The 16,461-nt window shown below is 37.9% G+C and overlaps 1 protein-coding gene across 21 annotated transcripts in view; it reads right to left on the bottom strand.

Moving 5' to 3' along the window:
* The window catches only part of LOC126693543 (disease resistance protein RPV1-like), a 72,868-nt gene extending 62,361 nt beyond the window's left edge, over positions 1–10,507 (bottom strand). For 3 of the 21 annotated variants that reach the window (XR_007645412.1, XR_007645411.1, XR_007645410.1), the window contains exons 1-9: positions 10,307–10,507; positions 9,684–10,215; positions 8,365–9,463; positions 7,954–8,232; positions 5,705–7,849; positions 5,107–5,431; positions 4,182–4,319; positions 3,401–3,805; positions 3,036–3,179 (exon numbers count right to left, since the gene is read on the bottom strand). Coding sequence is in view for 1 of the 21 variants with exons in the window: in XM_050389528.1 (XP_050245485.1) it covers positions 6,296–7,849; positions 7,954–8,232; positions 8,365–9,463; positions 9,684–10,201 (3,450 nt within the window). In the remaining 20 variants the exon portion in view is untranslated. Of the gene's footprint in view, positions 1–1,463; positions 3,242–3,400; positions 3,806–3,981; positions 4,146–4,181; positions 4,320–5,106; positions 5,432–5,704; positions 7,850–7,953; positions 8,233–8,364; positions 9,464–9,683; positions 10,216–10,306 lie in introns of those variants that run through there. The other 18 variants (XR_007645406.1, XR_007645403.1, XR_007645407.1 and 15 more) reach the window with 18 other exon arrangements.
* Positions 10,508–16,461: the final 5,954 nt, after the last annotated feature.

The following is a 16,461-nucleotide window of genomic DNA, read 5'->3' as shown; positions in this document are numbered from 1 at the left end:
AATATGGGTTTAAAAAAGTAATTTACCAAAAAAAATAAAATAAAAAAGTCTAGCTATTTGCAAAGACCTAGCCAGCTTGTCATACAATTTCAAAAGTGGAGTTTCCAGAATCCAAACTTCCACTTATCTTTAAATGCAACTCATAAGAATAAACCCACTTTAATTAGGAAACGTCAAAGGCCGTCGTTTTTAGGGCAAAAGATTAAATAAATAAATAAAATAAATAAAACAGGAATTTTGAAATTGAAAGAGACAGAAGAAAGAAGAGAATGTTGAGATGAGGAGCTGTGATGGTTCCGGTTTTCTCCCGGTCAGACTTACTCGAACCCAATCCTTCAGAATTGTCGTGTTCTCCATTTTTTACTTCAACAAGCTCTGCTCTGACTCAGTGAAGTGACAAATGGAGGCAATTGCCAATTATAAATGGCATCGTTTTTTTATTGTTAGTATTTCTTTAGAGACAGCAAAAATATATAATTTTGTGTTTAAAATATGATAAAGGTTTTTATTTTAGTTTGAAATATTTAATTTTCATTTCCTATAATATTGGAAAAAGTGGGCATATCATATCAATAATAACTTGTTTTGGAGAAATGTGGTGTCTGAAGAAGGAATGTGGTTTCATAGAAGAGACACTGTACTGTACTGTGTGCAGAAAGTGTTTCTGAGAAATGAGAAGGATTTGAGGATGATTAAATGAGCTTATTAAAATAACATTGCCCTTTGCTCCCAAAAGATGGACATGAGAAACAGATTCAATTTGCATTAGAGCAAGGAAATGGTGGAGTGGTCTCTGCTTTAGCCAGGAAAAGATACCAGACCCCAGTAGAGCTAGAGATGTTTCACTGTTCAAGGTTGTTTTGTCGATTGGCATGAGAATGGTACCTGGCCACCCTGAAGATATTTATTTATATTGCATTTCTTGAATGGGAAATGGAAATCTTGAAGCAACTATAAGCATAAGCAACTAGTTTGCAGTAAGGTTTTTCATAGTATCCGGAGGAATTTAAATTGTCTGGTTTTGGAAAGAATTAATAAGTGCTGCTTAGATAATTCCCAAGAATTTGTGTGGGAAGACATCATTGTATGAGAAAATCAGTGGATGTGGAAATCTCTAAGGGTTGCGGTATGTAAGTTGTCCTCAGGTGCTGCTGTGTAGCCATATATGGCACCAAACGAATGCCATTCTCCATTGCCAAGGTATAAGAACTGAGGGATTATGCAGTCCATATAGAGAGAGCTTAAACCAAGGGCGGAGACTACAAGTAAGCCATTTGTAGTAAATGGGAGATTAATTTAGCTCTATCCTTGGAGAGCACCCTGCACAGCTAATTTGGTGTGCAAATCACGGTCCAAAATCAGCATCTGAACCGAGCGAGGTTTCTTTTCGAAATTTCTCAATACGAATCAGAGAGCCAAATGCCAGGAAGGGGAAAATAACAACATTATATATGTTGCGACTGTTGGAGAAAAAGAAAAACAACAATTATATTAATATAACAAATCGTTACATTGGAAAGATAAATATCAATATGTAAATATGTATTTTTCTTAAAATAAAAGCAGCAGGATTTGTATTGCGTTGCGTTTCACAAAATTATCAAGTAGCCAAATCTCAGTGGCGCAATTTTTACATCCAAGATCTGCTAAAACTAGAGGAGTATTATTACAGCTTTTGTCCACAAAAGTAAACTCGCAGCATCTGAAATTAGATATTGCTAGTTTCACTTTGTTGAACAGAGCATTTCAGGTCACTTATTTTTGGGGGAATCCATGTTAAAAGTAGCAATGGCAAATTGGCAATACTTAACTGGCTCTCAAGTTGAACCTCCTGAATTCCTGCTGGTTAAACAATTGTGGGCATGCCAGAATCCTGCAAAATGAGCCTCCAGACAGCATTGGCCCATAATCACCTCAACCTTAGCTGCAACAAAATTTACATTGAGATCTCTAATCACTGCAACATTTACCTTGGAGTAAGGTAACTGAGGGGGCTTCCATATTATGAGATGTACTTTCTGCAGTATCTCAGACGATAATTTTGCAGCCTAGTGTTCATGCATCTCCTTACCTATATATGCCAAAGTGGTTGGCTTTATTCCTGGTTCCCCAAATCTCTCCATTTCTTTGCAGCCTAATTGCCATGAGAGAGTAGGAAATAGTTTCGGTGAGAATGTATTCTTATGGTGAAGCATCAAGGAGAATAGATCAGTCCAGTTCTGATAAGGCTGGTGTGGGATAATGTTAATGCATTCAACTAATTGCCATACCTTCTTGGTGTCCGGGCAAGACCATGAAGCATGTAAACTGGTTTCAGGAACTTCATTACACTGCTCACAAGTTACTGAAGAGATGATGCATTTGGAAAATAGATGAGGCTTTGTTGGCAGGATAAACTGAAGAGTATGCTATGAAAAAATTTAATCCTGTTAGGAACCCGAGCCTTCCACAATGCCTGCCACATAATTGTTGAGCTGTGATTGTTTGAAGCCTCTCCTAAACCTGCCATTGCCTCGTGGTCTGACAAATCATATGCACCCCGAACTGAAAAATCTCCAATTTCTGCACCCACCCAAAAGATACTGTAATCAAAATGTTGAGTATTTTGCAGAATGCTTTGAATGACAGCAGCTTCTTGTGGCATGAACAACCTGTCCAGAACAATCTTTCTGCGAGTCTGTATTATCATCCAGCAAGTCACACACATAGTTTACTGCAGATTGAGGATTTCTTAGTAAAACCACCCTAGATGTATTCGGTGTCCACAGCTGCCTATCTTCCCAGATGTTAACCTGTCTTCCATCCCTATCTTCCAACAGTAGCTCAACTGTGAAACCTTTCAAGCTTCCATTATACTTCTCCAACCAAATGAGGCATTGGATGGTAATTTTGCATTAACAAAAAGAGGTAGATCGGAAGGATTTATGTCTGTATGTCATTAGAAGTTTAACAGAACAACACATTTGCAGGACACCCAAAAAAAGAAGACTTAATCAATAATGAGAGCCAATTGAAAGTTAATTTAAAAGCTTGACCATTTTGAGTCCTTGACCACTTTCGCAAGAGCCCAAGGTGAGTGTGAGAGGAGAATAGCTACTTGGCTAATACTTCAACGTTGACGCTCTTGTAACTATCCACAGTGGCAAAAGCTTCAAGCTTCTCAGATGTTTGATCCCATCCTACCATTAATTAAATAGAAGTTCACCAACAAGACAAGAAGAAAAATTTGTGTTATTCCCACCTGATAAAAAAAACAACTTAGGGGAAAAAAAAAGTGATATGGTGCGCATGATATTAATTTTTGAGTTTGGGTCAATTTGGATGTGATTGCCAAAAGCTGCCACTAAGGTACAAGTACCACAATATTTTGAAGTTTGTAGAAAGAAAAATGATGACTTACAGGTAATGAACAGAAACTGTTTAGCCTTCCAGGTCATTTTCACTAGATTCTTCAAAATCAGCAATTAATCCTTCAAGTTTGAATCCTCTTTGGCTGTGGATCCTCATTATAGTAGCACTCTCCACTAGCTCCAGCTCTGTCATCCTCATCATGGCTTCGCTTATTTCTGATTCTGCAGCTGAATCATCAAGATCATGATGTAGAACACCCAGGACCTCATAAATTGTACTGCTGTTGCTGCTGCACTGTGCCATAGTTTGATTGGGATCTTCCATGTCTTGCCGGTATACTAAGCAGATCCCAATTTTCTCCACCTCCAAGTTCCAGCTATCTATTTTAATATTAAGTTCACAAAATCCATTGGCATCAATTTGGTTTTAGCTAAACATTCTTCCCCCATTGGAGCTGAAATGGCGAGACACATAGTAATTGGAAAATTAGGGCAGCCAAAGGTGATGTGATTCAATTAAACCATATTTTATCGTAAAAATAGAGAAAGCAGAAAGGAGAGTAGAGGAAGAGGAATGGAAATATGCTAAGAGAACAGTTGAGGATTTGATGAGGCTGTGTGTGAAATGTACCAATAGAACTTTTTGGGAAGGTGGTTTAGATGGCTGCTTCTACAAAATCATGGGTCTCCCTAGGCTGATCAAGTTACTCATTGCTCTTGAAGATACAGATACTATCAAGTGGCTTGATTTCTTCTGAGAGTAGAGGAAGAGGAATGGAAATATGCTAAGAGAACAGTTGAGGATTTGATGAGGCTGTGTGTGAAATATACCAATAGAACTTTTTGGGAAGGTGGTTTAGATGGCTGCTTCTACAAAATCATGGGTCTCCCTAGGCTGATCAAGTTACTCATTGCTCTTGAAGATACAGATACTATCAAGTGGCTTGATTTCTTCTGCTGCTGTCAAAACTTCGTGATGTTAAAAAAATTAGTAACTTAACACTATAGATAATAGCAGAAGCATAATCCTCAAACTAATGTAGCCATACAATCTCAAACTAATATAGTTATTCAGTCCCAAACACAACATCTATAAAAACTGCTCTAAGACACCACCACCACGCACCCCTTGGTGCGATGGTGTAACAATATAATAGTAGGTCATGTGATATAGAAATAGAAAAGACAATTAGACATGGAACACGATTTATGTGGTTTGGCCTTAGGCCTACATCCACAGACAATGTCTAACAAAAAATTTCACTAAGAAAATAGGAAATTACAAAATAGCAGAAAAGCATTAGGCAAGTGAATAAACTCTATAAAACCAATTGAACAAAGCCCCACGCACAGCAAAGAGGAACCACCCTTGGCTAATTCTTCTACATCACCCTCGTAACCATCCCTCTTACCACTTCGATAGGCTTCAAGTTTCTTGGATCCCCTCCTTCCATTATATGAAAGTGCCCCAACAAGTTAAGAAGAAAAAAAAATTATTTATTCATTTAGGTGATTGAGATGTGAGTGCCAAACAATACTTTGAACTTTCTTTTTTCGCTCTCTCAATGCTAGCTTAAAAATCGAAAAAGAAAAACTCCAATCTATACCTATGACAAATTAAATTTTTTTATCATGCCAATTTAAACCTGAGAAACTAAACCCAAAATTTCATTTCATTGGATTCCCCTCTCCATAAAATAAAAGAGAACATCAAGACTTGTATATTGTAATAGCAAGAAGAAAGATAATGACTTACAGGCAAAGAAGTCGAATCTTCCTTATGCTAAATTCTTTTAGAATCAGCCATACATCCTCCAAGTCTTTGGATTTGGTCCATCACTAGAGTAGCCTTCTCCACTAGGTCCAGCCCCATCTTGCTCATCACGGCTTCGTTTATTTCTGCTACCTTCTGTGGCTGAATGGTAAAGATCATGGCAGAGATCACCCAGATTCTCATAGTGTCCTGCTGTTGATGCTCAACTCTGTTATAGTTTGATTGGGATCTTCAATGTCTTGGTAACAATGGCTCTTCACTCCGTGAATGGAGTCAAGTTTCTTGGACGTTTGATCCTCTCCTTCCACTAAATAAAAGTTCACCAACAAGACAAAAAGAAAAATTTGTATTATTCCAACCTGATTAAAAAAATAAACCTAAAAATAGAAACGTGATGTGGTATTTTTTGAGTTTGGGCTTATTTTTCTGCGAGTGTTACTAGATAATGCCAAGGTACTTTGAAGTTAACATTTGAAGAAAAAAATGATAGTATTCGTCCCCCCCCCCCCCCCCCCCCCCCAAAAAAAAAAAAAAAATAATGATGTCTCATAAAGTAGTGAGAAGAAAGATGATCACTTACTGGCAAAGAAGTTAAAAATTTCTGATTCTGGTTGATCCTCAGAATCAGCCAGATCCTCATACAGTATGCTGCTGTTGTTAATGCACTGTGCCATAGTTTGATTGGAATCTACAATGTCTCGCTTGTATACCAAATGAACCCCAATTTTCTCCACCCCCTCTCTGTTAGCAAATAATTTCATCTCGAGTTGACTGAATCCGTTAGCATCAGTGTGACTAAGTATTTTACCCCAATTAGAGCCGAAATATTGAGAGGGCAAATAGAGCAGCCAAAGGTGAGGTGATTCAACTTTACCATATTTTGACCGTAAGTTTTGTATGAAATACACAATTTTAGATTCTTTGATATATAAATAACATGTAAATTGTGAGACTTGTGACCCATTGGGTACAAGAACAATACACAACGCAATTCCCATCAAGTCATCACACCCACGAAAAGACACTCCTATGTTACCACTCTGACATTCAAGGGAAAACCATTCTGGAATTTTACCTCCAGGAATAATAATGTCTAGTAGTCCCCGAAATATACAAGGCATAATGTTAGGAACTTTGAGAGAGAGAGAGAGAGAGAGAGAGAGAGAGAGACCTGAAGCATGTTACTGCTGCTTTGAAAATAGTCAACCAATTTGAAGCAGTTGCAACACTGGAAATTTAAACGGGAGTGATCTGACCTAGAAGGATTAAATTGCAATTCTGGCAATTTCTCCAGTGAGGTACAATTGTTTGCAATTACAGAATCAATAGTTGACGGAACACTTTCCAATGATTGAAGACACTTGCAACCCTCTAAACAGAGTCTTTGAAGATTAGAGAGTTGAGAAATGCTTTTAGGAAGGGAAACAAAATTATTTCCACTTAGATCTAACTGTACTAAAGAGGACAAGCAGCCGATGTCATTGGGGATTGACAAAAGAGTGCAGTCACTAAGACCCAGATTAGTTAACGACTGCAGACCTGAAAAGGAAGGAAATAAAAAGCCCATTGGAACAGGACTTGTTGGTAAGGAATAATATAAAGATAAAGACAATAATGGGCATCTCGGCAGGAAATTCCATAATGGGGCCATCGTCGCAAGAGTTACTGGCATAAAATAAAATTCAGATAACTTCCATTGACTGATGTAAAAGTGTTCGAGATTTTTAAGGAGAAAAATGGAAGAAGGAACCTCCTTTATGTCCGTCCAACACAAATCAAGCCACTTCAAACCTTTCATATTTCCTATGTTCATTGGCAAGTTGTTAAATTTTATGCATCCATAAAGATCAAGAGAATTAAGCAACTTCAAACTACAAATGGTGCTAGGAAGGCACACAAGATTTATGCAAAATCTTAGAGTCAATGCAGTAAGGTTAGTCAAACATCCAATTGATGAAGGCATCTCTTCTATAGCTGTTTTACTCAAATCAAGCATCCCTAGACCTTCGATTATCCATGGGTTCTTTGGCAAGTTTTTAAATCTTAAGCATTTAGAAAGATCAAGAGCACCATGGAACTTAAAACCACAAGTGGTGTTAGGAAGACACACAACATTTTTGCAATCAAGTACATTCAATGAAGTAAGGCTTGTCAAGCGTTCAATTGATGAAGGCAACTCTTTTATAGCTGTTCCACTTAAATCTAGCCTTTTTAAACCTTTGACATTTCCTAGATTCTCAGGCAAGTTGTCAAAATTTGAGCATCCAGAAAGATCTAGAGATTCAAGCGATTTCAAACTACAAATGGTGCTAGGAAGACACACAAGATTTTTGCAACCATGTATATCCAATGAAGTAAGGCTTGGCAAGCGTTCAATTGATGAAGGCAACTCTATTATAGCTGTTCCACTCAAATTTAGCCTTTTTAAACCTTTGACATTTCCTAGATTCTCAGGTAAGTTGTCAAAATTTGAGCATCCAAAAAGATCTAGAGATTCAAGCGATTTCAAACTACAAATGGTGCTAGGAAGACAAATTAGTTGTTCACAACGCATTAGATCAAGACGAACAAGCTTTTTAAGAAATCCGATGGAGGGGTGAAGCTCGCGTAATTCTTTACAACCATTTAGAACTAATATCTCAAGATTTTGGACTCCGGTGAAGTTTGGGGTTATGATCAGGTTTGAGGAATTAGTCAAGTCAATGAACCTCAACTTTTGAAAATGCTGTTAAAAGAAAAAAAGAAAAAGTTAGAATGATTTGCTTCCTAGTGTTTGTTTATTGTGATTTAAAAGCAAAGTTGGAAGAGTATGCTTAAGAACACACTTACCTTTATTCCTATCCAAAGTTGTTCTATTCCGCTCCATTGCAAACTAAGCTGAACAAGCTCATCTAGTTGGAAATTTGATGGCAACGATTTTGAAGGATAACGGGTCCAATCAAGAATTCTTAAATCATCAGGAAGATGTGTGGGGACATAGTCAATGCCAGCAACTTTAAGAAATTTAAGATTGTACATCTTCAAAAAGGCATCAGGGTTCCAAGTTGCCCCTTCTTCTTCAATAAAATAACCACCACAAATATCCATAGCTTGAACTGCTTCCGTTCCCTAATAATCAAAATTCAAGAAGGAATTGATAATTTGCAAAAAAAAAAAAATTATTAGCATAAGAATATAAATTTCAAATTTGTTGAACATGAAGGTAGGGAATGAATTCAATTTCTCTAAATAATCTCTAACCTTATTTTTTCTTAATACTTTGTCAATGTCCTCATAAACCCACAGTCTACTACGCTTTCCAGGATCATCAGGGCATTCTTGAAAAACTATGTTCTTACCCATTTCCACAAGTAAATCATGCATCCACACTACATCATGATCCATAATTTTCAAGAGAGATTTATCAACGAGTTCCTTCAATCCAATACCAGCGTAAAGGCCAAGATTATCCAGTACTTCTACAACACGATTTTTCTTTTTATGATTAAAGAAGCATGCAATATGTAGGAATATTTTCTTCTCTGTGTCATGGAGTCCATCAAAACTTATTTTAAGTACATGCAAAACTTCTGGATTAGGATATTCTTTGAGCCTCTCTAACGCACTTTTCCATTCAACAGTACTTTTTCCAAACAAAAATGAACCCAAAACCTCAAGAGCTAAAGGAAGGCCTCCAGCATATTTCAAAAAATGGCTAGACAACCCTATAAAATCATCAGGGACATGCTCTTTTTTAAAAGCTTTCAAGCAAAAAAGTTGAAGAGCATTTTCATCGTCCAATCCTTTAACTTCATATATTTCATCTACTCCATGTGTGTTCAACACCTGCATATCTCTTGTTGTTATGATAATTCTACTGCCCGGGCCAAACCAATCATGCTCCCTGGCTAACATGTTTAACATGTCTAGTTTATCTACATCATCTAGAACAAGAAGAATTCTTTTGTGACGTAACCCATTTTTGATCTTGAAAACTCCATCATACTTATCATCTATTTTCAATTCCTTTTCCCTCAAAATTTGATCAATAATTTTTTGTTGTATCGGAACAAAACCATTTTTTTCAAAATTTTCCCGAACATCCTCAATAAAACTGCAAGCTTCAAAATCTTTAGAAACCATATGATAAACAACCCAAGCAAGAGTTGTCTTACCCATTCCCCCCATCGCCCGAATTCCTATAAAGCGAACATCATTTGACCCTACATCTAAACGCGACTCCAATTCCACCACATGAGAGTCTATTCCTACTAGGCCCTTGGTAACTTCTGAGAATGCATCATTATTCAAGTTATGCCATATTAGCCTCACAATGCTTTTAATAACTTGTGAGAAAGGCCTGCAATAAAGAGAGATCACAGAAGATATTTGGTGTTCAATTCCGCTTACTGAAACAAAACCATGTAATGATGTAAATTGATGGGCTCAAGATAAAATTCATAGAAATGCAAACATGTATGTAATGTAGATCTGCTGAAGGTTCAAAATGAAGTCATATGCATGAAATGGGTAATCAGAATATTTAAAACAAATAAATATATCAATTGAAAGTAAATTACCTATTCATTAAAGGCCATCCAGCGAGATTGCCCACGTGAGTCAAAGCAGCTCTCCACATCTTCACCTTCTCTATATTCTCCTTGAAACGTTTTTCATGTTCAATAAAAGCCTGTGCAAAAGTTCCCAGTTGCTTCCGCACATCAGAGGGCTCCACGTCATAAAAAACTGGCAGAATTTTCATTCCCATGTGTTCCTCGCAGTGAATGATCTTTGCAAGTTCATCTAAGCACCAAGTGGAAGATGCATAGTTTTTTGAGAAAATGACAACAGCAAATCGCGATTCTTCTATTGCACTTGAAAGCTCTGGCGAAATAGTTTTTCCTTTCTCAAGTTTTTCATCGTCCTTAAAGGCGTTAATGCCCTTCTGATTGAAAGCATCATATAGAAGGTCCGCCAATGTGTTGCGGGTGTCCTCACCTCTGAAACTGAGGAACACATCATACTTCCCTCGGGCGGCAGAAGAAGAAGAGGAACTTGGGAAAGATGAGGAGTCCGTTTCCATGCCCATTAAAGCCATTAGAAATTATAGATCTGACATGCAAAATTTAAAAAACAAAAAAAGATCAATTAGAATTAGTTAAGAACCGAAGAAAGAATAAAAAGAAACCACTTGATCCCGAACCTGAATTGCGTAGCTTTGAAAGAGATGGAATTGAATCTGAAATTAGGAACTGATGAGACAGAAAAAGAGGAGACTGAAATTTGGAAGAGATGAAAGAGGACTGAAATTATTCTTTATTTTTCTGAGTACTTCCACTTCCTAGTTCCCAGTGAGGATCGAAAGTTTCTCTCTTTTTCTGAGTACTTTCACTTCAAAGTAGCGATGGAATTTCCCAGTGCGTGAGCAGCGAAAGTTCTGCAACTATAAAGTTCTCTTTTTCATATTACTTTTTCACCGGGTTAATAGTTTTTTTTTTTTTTTTTTTTTTTTTTTTTTTTTTTTTTAAGGCTGTGTTTGGTTCCGTAAAATATTTTCCGAAAAATATCTGCTATTTTCGGGAAAGGAAAATATTTTTAAGTGTTTGGTTGCATTTCAAAAAATATTTTGAAAAATATTTTTTGGTGTTTGGTTATATTCTTGAAAATGCTCTAGAAAACCCATTTTTATCATGTTTCTCACATTTTATCAGCTTCCAAACAAATATTAATATCATTTCTCAGTAAATAAACACAAAAGAAACAAATCTCAACAAAAAAAATTTATCAAATCTGGTCAAATTGAGAGAGAGAGAGAGAGAGGCGATTGGGTTCGATGAATGGGGACGACGAATGGGTTTTCTGGGTTTGACGAATGGGTTTGGGCATTGCTCGACGAACGAGCTCGATCTTGGGTTTTCTGGGTTCGTCGGAGTCGGTTTCTGGGTTTGGTCTCTTCTTCCTCTCTCTCTCTCTCTCTCTCTCTCTCTCTCTCTCTCTGCGCGCGGGCGTGATCTCCCTCTCACTCAGCTCTCTCTCTGTTTTCCGGAAAACAATATTTGAAGGTAAAATAAAAACGGAAATCATTTTACACCCCAACACACGCCCAACTGAAAAGCATTTTCGGAAAATTTATTTTCCATGCGCAACCAAACACCCGCATTTACGGAAAAGCATTTTTGGAAGTGATTTTCACTCAAAAAAAACACAGCCTAAGTAAAAAAGACTTTCCATTGACTAGCGAATTACTTCAAAAAAAAGAATTACTGTTTATGTTTATATTTCCTTTTCTTTATTACAGGCTCTAAAGTTCTTTTTACACTACTTTTTGGGGGCATTCTTTTTGTGCTAAATAATTCATTTTTTTGGATTATTTTAGTTAAATAGTTTCGTTTGTAATATAATTTTGTGAAAATAAAGTTTCGAGTAAAATTTAGAGGCTGTTTGGTTTTTGTATTTCCATTACCCATAACTCAAAATATGTGGGTCCCACGGCTGATAAGTTTGTTTGGTATTGTTTCTAATTTTTGTTTCCATCACTCAATTATCTGATTTTTGAATGATGAGATATGAAAACTGAAAACTGAAAATTGTTTTTGAAAACAGAATACTGAGAAAAAAAACAGTTACCAAACATACCCTCAGTTTCCAATGGCATTTTTGTAATTAAACCCACAACTGTTGAAATTTTAGCTGTAATGTTTGATTTTTTTTTTTTTTAAACAACGCAACCAGCCGCATATCTTGACTTTATAGTTTTTTTTTTTTTTTTGAAACAAAGTCACTGAGTGATGAGTGCCAAACGGGTGGGGTTGGGGAAATTGTGGTATTTTAAATGATAAGTGATAAGTGATGAGTGACAAAAATTGAGTGAGAAGTGATGAGTGATGATACAAAAAAAAAAAAAAAAAAAAAAAAAAAAAAAAAAAACCAAACAGTCCCTTAACTTTCCAAAAGTTGAGTTCTAGCAACCACTTGCCAATGTAAAGCCACTAACATGGCATTTAAAAATTTTTGCCGTTTATTCTCCAAAAAAAAAAAAAAAAACCATTTAAAAAAAAATAATCCCACTTGGAACTAGAGTCCTATGCAATTTTTTTTTTTTTTTTTTTTTTTAAGTTAAGTTTATAAAAATCAATTTCAATACAAAAACAAAAAACAAAAAGTTCGAGTTTGAAAAACTCTAGTTCTATGTAACATCTAGTTCCAAATTGTGCAATTTTCTTTTAAGAGTTTATTTATATATTTATTTTTTAAAATAATTATTAAATCAAAGTAAGAAAAATTGTGCAATTGCCTTTTAAGAACTGAGATATTTGAAATTAAAAATTCACTTTTAATTCGAGCATTAGAATAATTGAACAATTTTTAACCTTTTAACTTTTCTCTCTTATTAAAAGTGCAATTGCATAGTTCCAAATCCAACCAAAAACAAAAATGAAAAATCTCTTATCAACTCCCATGGTACAGTGAAAAAGAATTTTGAATTTAAAAAAAAAAAAAAAACCATTAATCAATATTTTCCATTCAGCTTGATCTAAGGCACCATATCTATTATTTTAAGAGATAATACTTCCTTAGGTGGGTATAGATTTGATTCTCAAAAAATAAAAATAAAAACCTAGGTATAGATTCATATTCATGTATTGAGACGGTTAAAGAGGTGTAAAGCTTGTATTATATATCCAAGAATTAGGCCCACCACTGTCAGTTTCTTTAAGACTTTCTCTCATCTCCCTGTGTGTGTGTGTTAAAAACATTTAGTATTAAAAGATCAAGCAAGTTGTACATGTTGGTTTTTCTCTCCGTACTAGTATCTTCCCTGTGAATGTCATCACCTCTGATGGCCCCTCTTTCCTGTAAGGAGGAGGCTGAGCTTGCCCGGAGCAATAAGAAAGTTAAAAATGTGAAGCACGTGGGGTTCGGTGATGGCCAAAGGATGGTGTGCCCTCAGCTTGGTCAGGGTCACGATTTCCAGCCACCTTCCCCACCGCCGTCCTTCAAGGATAAACTGGTGGGTGAGATACTGGGAGCATACACACAAGCGTTCAACTTTGCTGAACTCATGGAGGATGATGTGGAATCGGATGAAGAAGAAGTTGAAAAGCTCCGTGTAGGTCTGGCTACGGTGAAGTTTACTAAGGAGTTCAAACAACATATCAGGTCTCCTTGGTATAAAGCTCTAATAATGAAGGTCTATGGTAGAACGGTAGGTTTTAACCTCCTACATACCAAAATCCATAGTCTTTGGAAACCAGTGGGGTGATTGGATTGCGTCGGACTTGGCAATGATTTCTTCCTCATCAGATTTGCACAGAAGGAAGATTTTGAAGCCATGTTAAAAAAGGGTCTGTGGTTCATAGGTGAGCACTTCTTGTCCATTAGACCGTGGGAGCCATATTTTAAACCGTCTTCGGCTAACGTTTCCTCAGTGGCGGTATGGATTAGACTCAATGAACTTCCCATTGAATTCTATAATGTCGAGGCTTTACACCAGATAGGGAAAGCTATTGGTAATGTTCTAAGAGTGGACACTCATACTGCATCCGAAACCAGAGGAAGATTTGCTTGACTGTGTGTGCAAGTTGATGTTGATAAGCCCCTTATTGACACGATCTTGATTGGGAGGTTTAAGCAAGCAGTAACTTATGAAGGCATTAATAGGTTGTGTTTCTCGTGTGGGAGGATGGGTCATCGGCGGGAGAGTTGCCCGTACACTGTTAAGGATGGGAAAGCTCAGGTGGGGAAGGAAGAGGGTGACAGCGTGGACCGAGCTGGACACCCATGCAATACCCATGTTACTAACATTCCTGAACGGGAAAAAGGGACCAAACCTGAGGCATTAGAGGAAAACTATGGTCTATGGCTATTGGTATCGCATAAAAGGAATGGGACAAAAGGACGAGGTGGGAATATGTTTGATACCGGGCGGGTTCTTGCTCAGGAGCAGAGGGAGTGGGACGTGCATGACCTTGCTGCTAAGGCAAGTACGAGTAGTGCCCCAAAATCAGGGAGCCGGTATTCTATGCGTGAAGGGAAGCGCAAGCTATCCCCGTCAAAACCCCCTGTGGCCCATCTCATTAAAGAAGGGAACCAAGGTGGTGTTGGTGAGATCCCTTTCTCGGTTCAAGGCCCATCACCTTCGAGCCCAATTGAAAAGTATCATCCGGGGTTGGAAAAGGGCCCAGCAAACTCCAAACTGACCTAGTGCCTCTGTTAAGGGCAAAAAGGGCATTGCCTGATCTAAGGAGCTTCAGACAAGTTTCAAGATTCTAGAAAGACCTAACGCCATACCTTCCTTGCAGTCTAACAGCCGCCTCTCACCATGTTTCATAGTAAGCCTGCAACCGGTGGCGGATCGGATATCGGGTACCAGTTTAGAGGGGTAGAGCTGAGTAAGAAACATTGCCTTCTTTCATGTATGGTTCAAGGAGATAGAAACACTGCCTTCTTTCATGTATCAACCTTGGTCCGACGGAAGAGAAATCAAAATTTGGCCATTAAGAATGGAGTTGGAGAGTGGCTGTATGCAGAAGCAGAGATTATGGAGTTTATTAGGAAGGGTTTCATTGACATTTATACCTCTTCCTCAATCTCTTCGGATAGGGTTCAGTCAGGTCATTCTCAGTGGCAAGCCCGACTCTCAAAAGAGGAAAAAGAGAGCTTGGGAAGCCTGGTGGCAGAAGATGAGATTAAGGCAGCCCTCTGGTCCCTTAAGGCCTTTAAGCCCCAGGACCGGATGGTTTTCATGCGGGGTTTTTTCAACACTTTTGGCCTTCAATAGGGCATTCTGTGGTGGAGGCAGTTAAGAAGATCTTTAGGGAAAGGAAAATGTTAGTAAAGCTTAATCAAACTCACATTGTCCTCATTCCTAAAATCCAGGGACCAGAGACTCTTGGGAACTATCGGCCAATTAGCCTCTGTAATACGACTTACAAAATAGTCACTAAAATCATAGTGGCTAGGCTTAGGCCATACTTGGAGAACCTTATTTCGCCGCTGCAATCTGCCTTTGTGCTCGGTCGAAAAGGGATTGATAATGTCATAATAGTTCAGGAACTTGTTCATACCATTAGCAAGAAGAAGGGGAATGTGGGCTACATGGCCATCAAAATTGATTTGGAAAAGGCGTACGATAAACTGAAATGGAGTTTTATAAGAAGGATGCTAATCAGCATTAATCTTCCCACCAACCTTGTTGAGTTTATCATGAGTTGTGTGTCTTCGGTCACCACCTCGATTCTCTTCAATGGCAACCCTCTTGATCCGATTTCGCCGTCCCTGGGAATAAGACAAGGTGACCCTCTTTCTCCGTATATCTTTATTCTCTATGTGGATTACCTCAGCCAGCTCATTGAAGAGAAGTGTAATAACAAGATGTGGAGTCCGGTGAAGGCATCTAGAAGTGGGCCGGCTTTTTCGCACCTTATGTTTGCGGACGATCTGGTTCTTTTCGCAAAAGCAGATCTCTTAAATTGTTCAAGTATTAGAGATGTTTTGGATGAGTTTTGTGCGGTGTCGGGTCAAACCATCAGTAAATCTAAGTCTAGAGTATATTTTTCGCCAAATGTGGATCAAGACTCTAGAGAATCGTTGAGCGATATCCTTGGCTGTATGTCTACCCCGAATTTGGGGAAGTATCTTGGAATTCCCATTAAGCATCCAAATTCATCATCTCAGGATTTCAATTTTATCTTGGATAGGATAAAAGGAAAATTAACGGGGTGGAAGGCTAATCTTTTTTCGTTGGCTGGAAGGGCTATATTGGTCCAAACTTCGACTTCAACCATTCCATCTTATACTATGCAATGTTCCTATCTTCCGGACCGAATCTTGCAAGGAGTGGATCGTGTGAACAAAAATTTTCTTTGGGGTTCAACTGACATAATGAAAAGGATGCATTGGGTTGGTTGGCACAAAGTCACTAAACCGAAATCTGAAGGAGGTTTGGGGCTGCAAACTGCTAAGGGAAGAAATATTGCCTTACTCTCTAAGTTGAACTGGCGGCTTTATACAAAGAGGGAGTCTCCCTGGGCTCGGGTGCTGAGAGCTAAATACTGTACTGCCCAAAGAATTCACTCTAGGAATGTGAGAAACCTTCCTGGCTCGCGGGTTTGGTCAACAGTTAAGAAAGGGGCTGATACTTTCAATAGGGGAGTCAAGTGGGTGGTTGGTAGCAATAGTAATCTCAGGTTTTGGTTTGATCATTGGCTTTCTGAAGGGTCGGTTTGCCAAATGATTCAAGGCCTTCTGTCTCTGGCGGATCAGCAGCTAAGAATCAAGGATATTTTCAAGGATGGAATTTGGGATTGGGAATGTCTCTCTTGTGAGATCCCGCAACACATTAAATATATCATTCAA

Source organism: Quercus robur, chromosome 7 (genome assembly GCF_932294415.1).
Source record: "Quercus robur chromosome 7, dhQueRobu3.1, whole genome shotgun sequence".
NCBI lineage: Eukaryota > Viridiplantae > Streptophyta > Magnoliopsida > Fagales > Fagaceae > Quercus > Quercus robur.
Note: the sequence above shows the minus strand (reverse complement) of the source record. Positions and strands in the feature narration are given on the sequence as shown.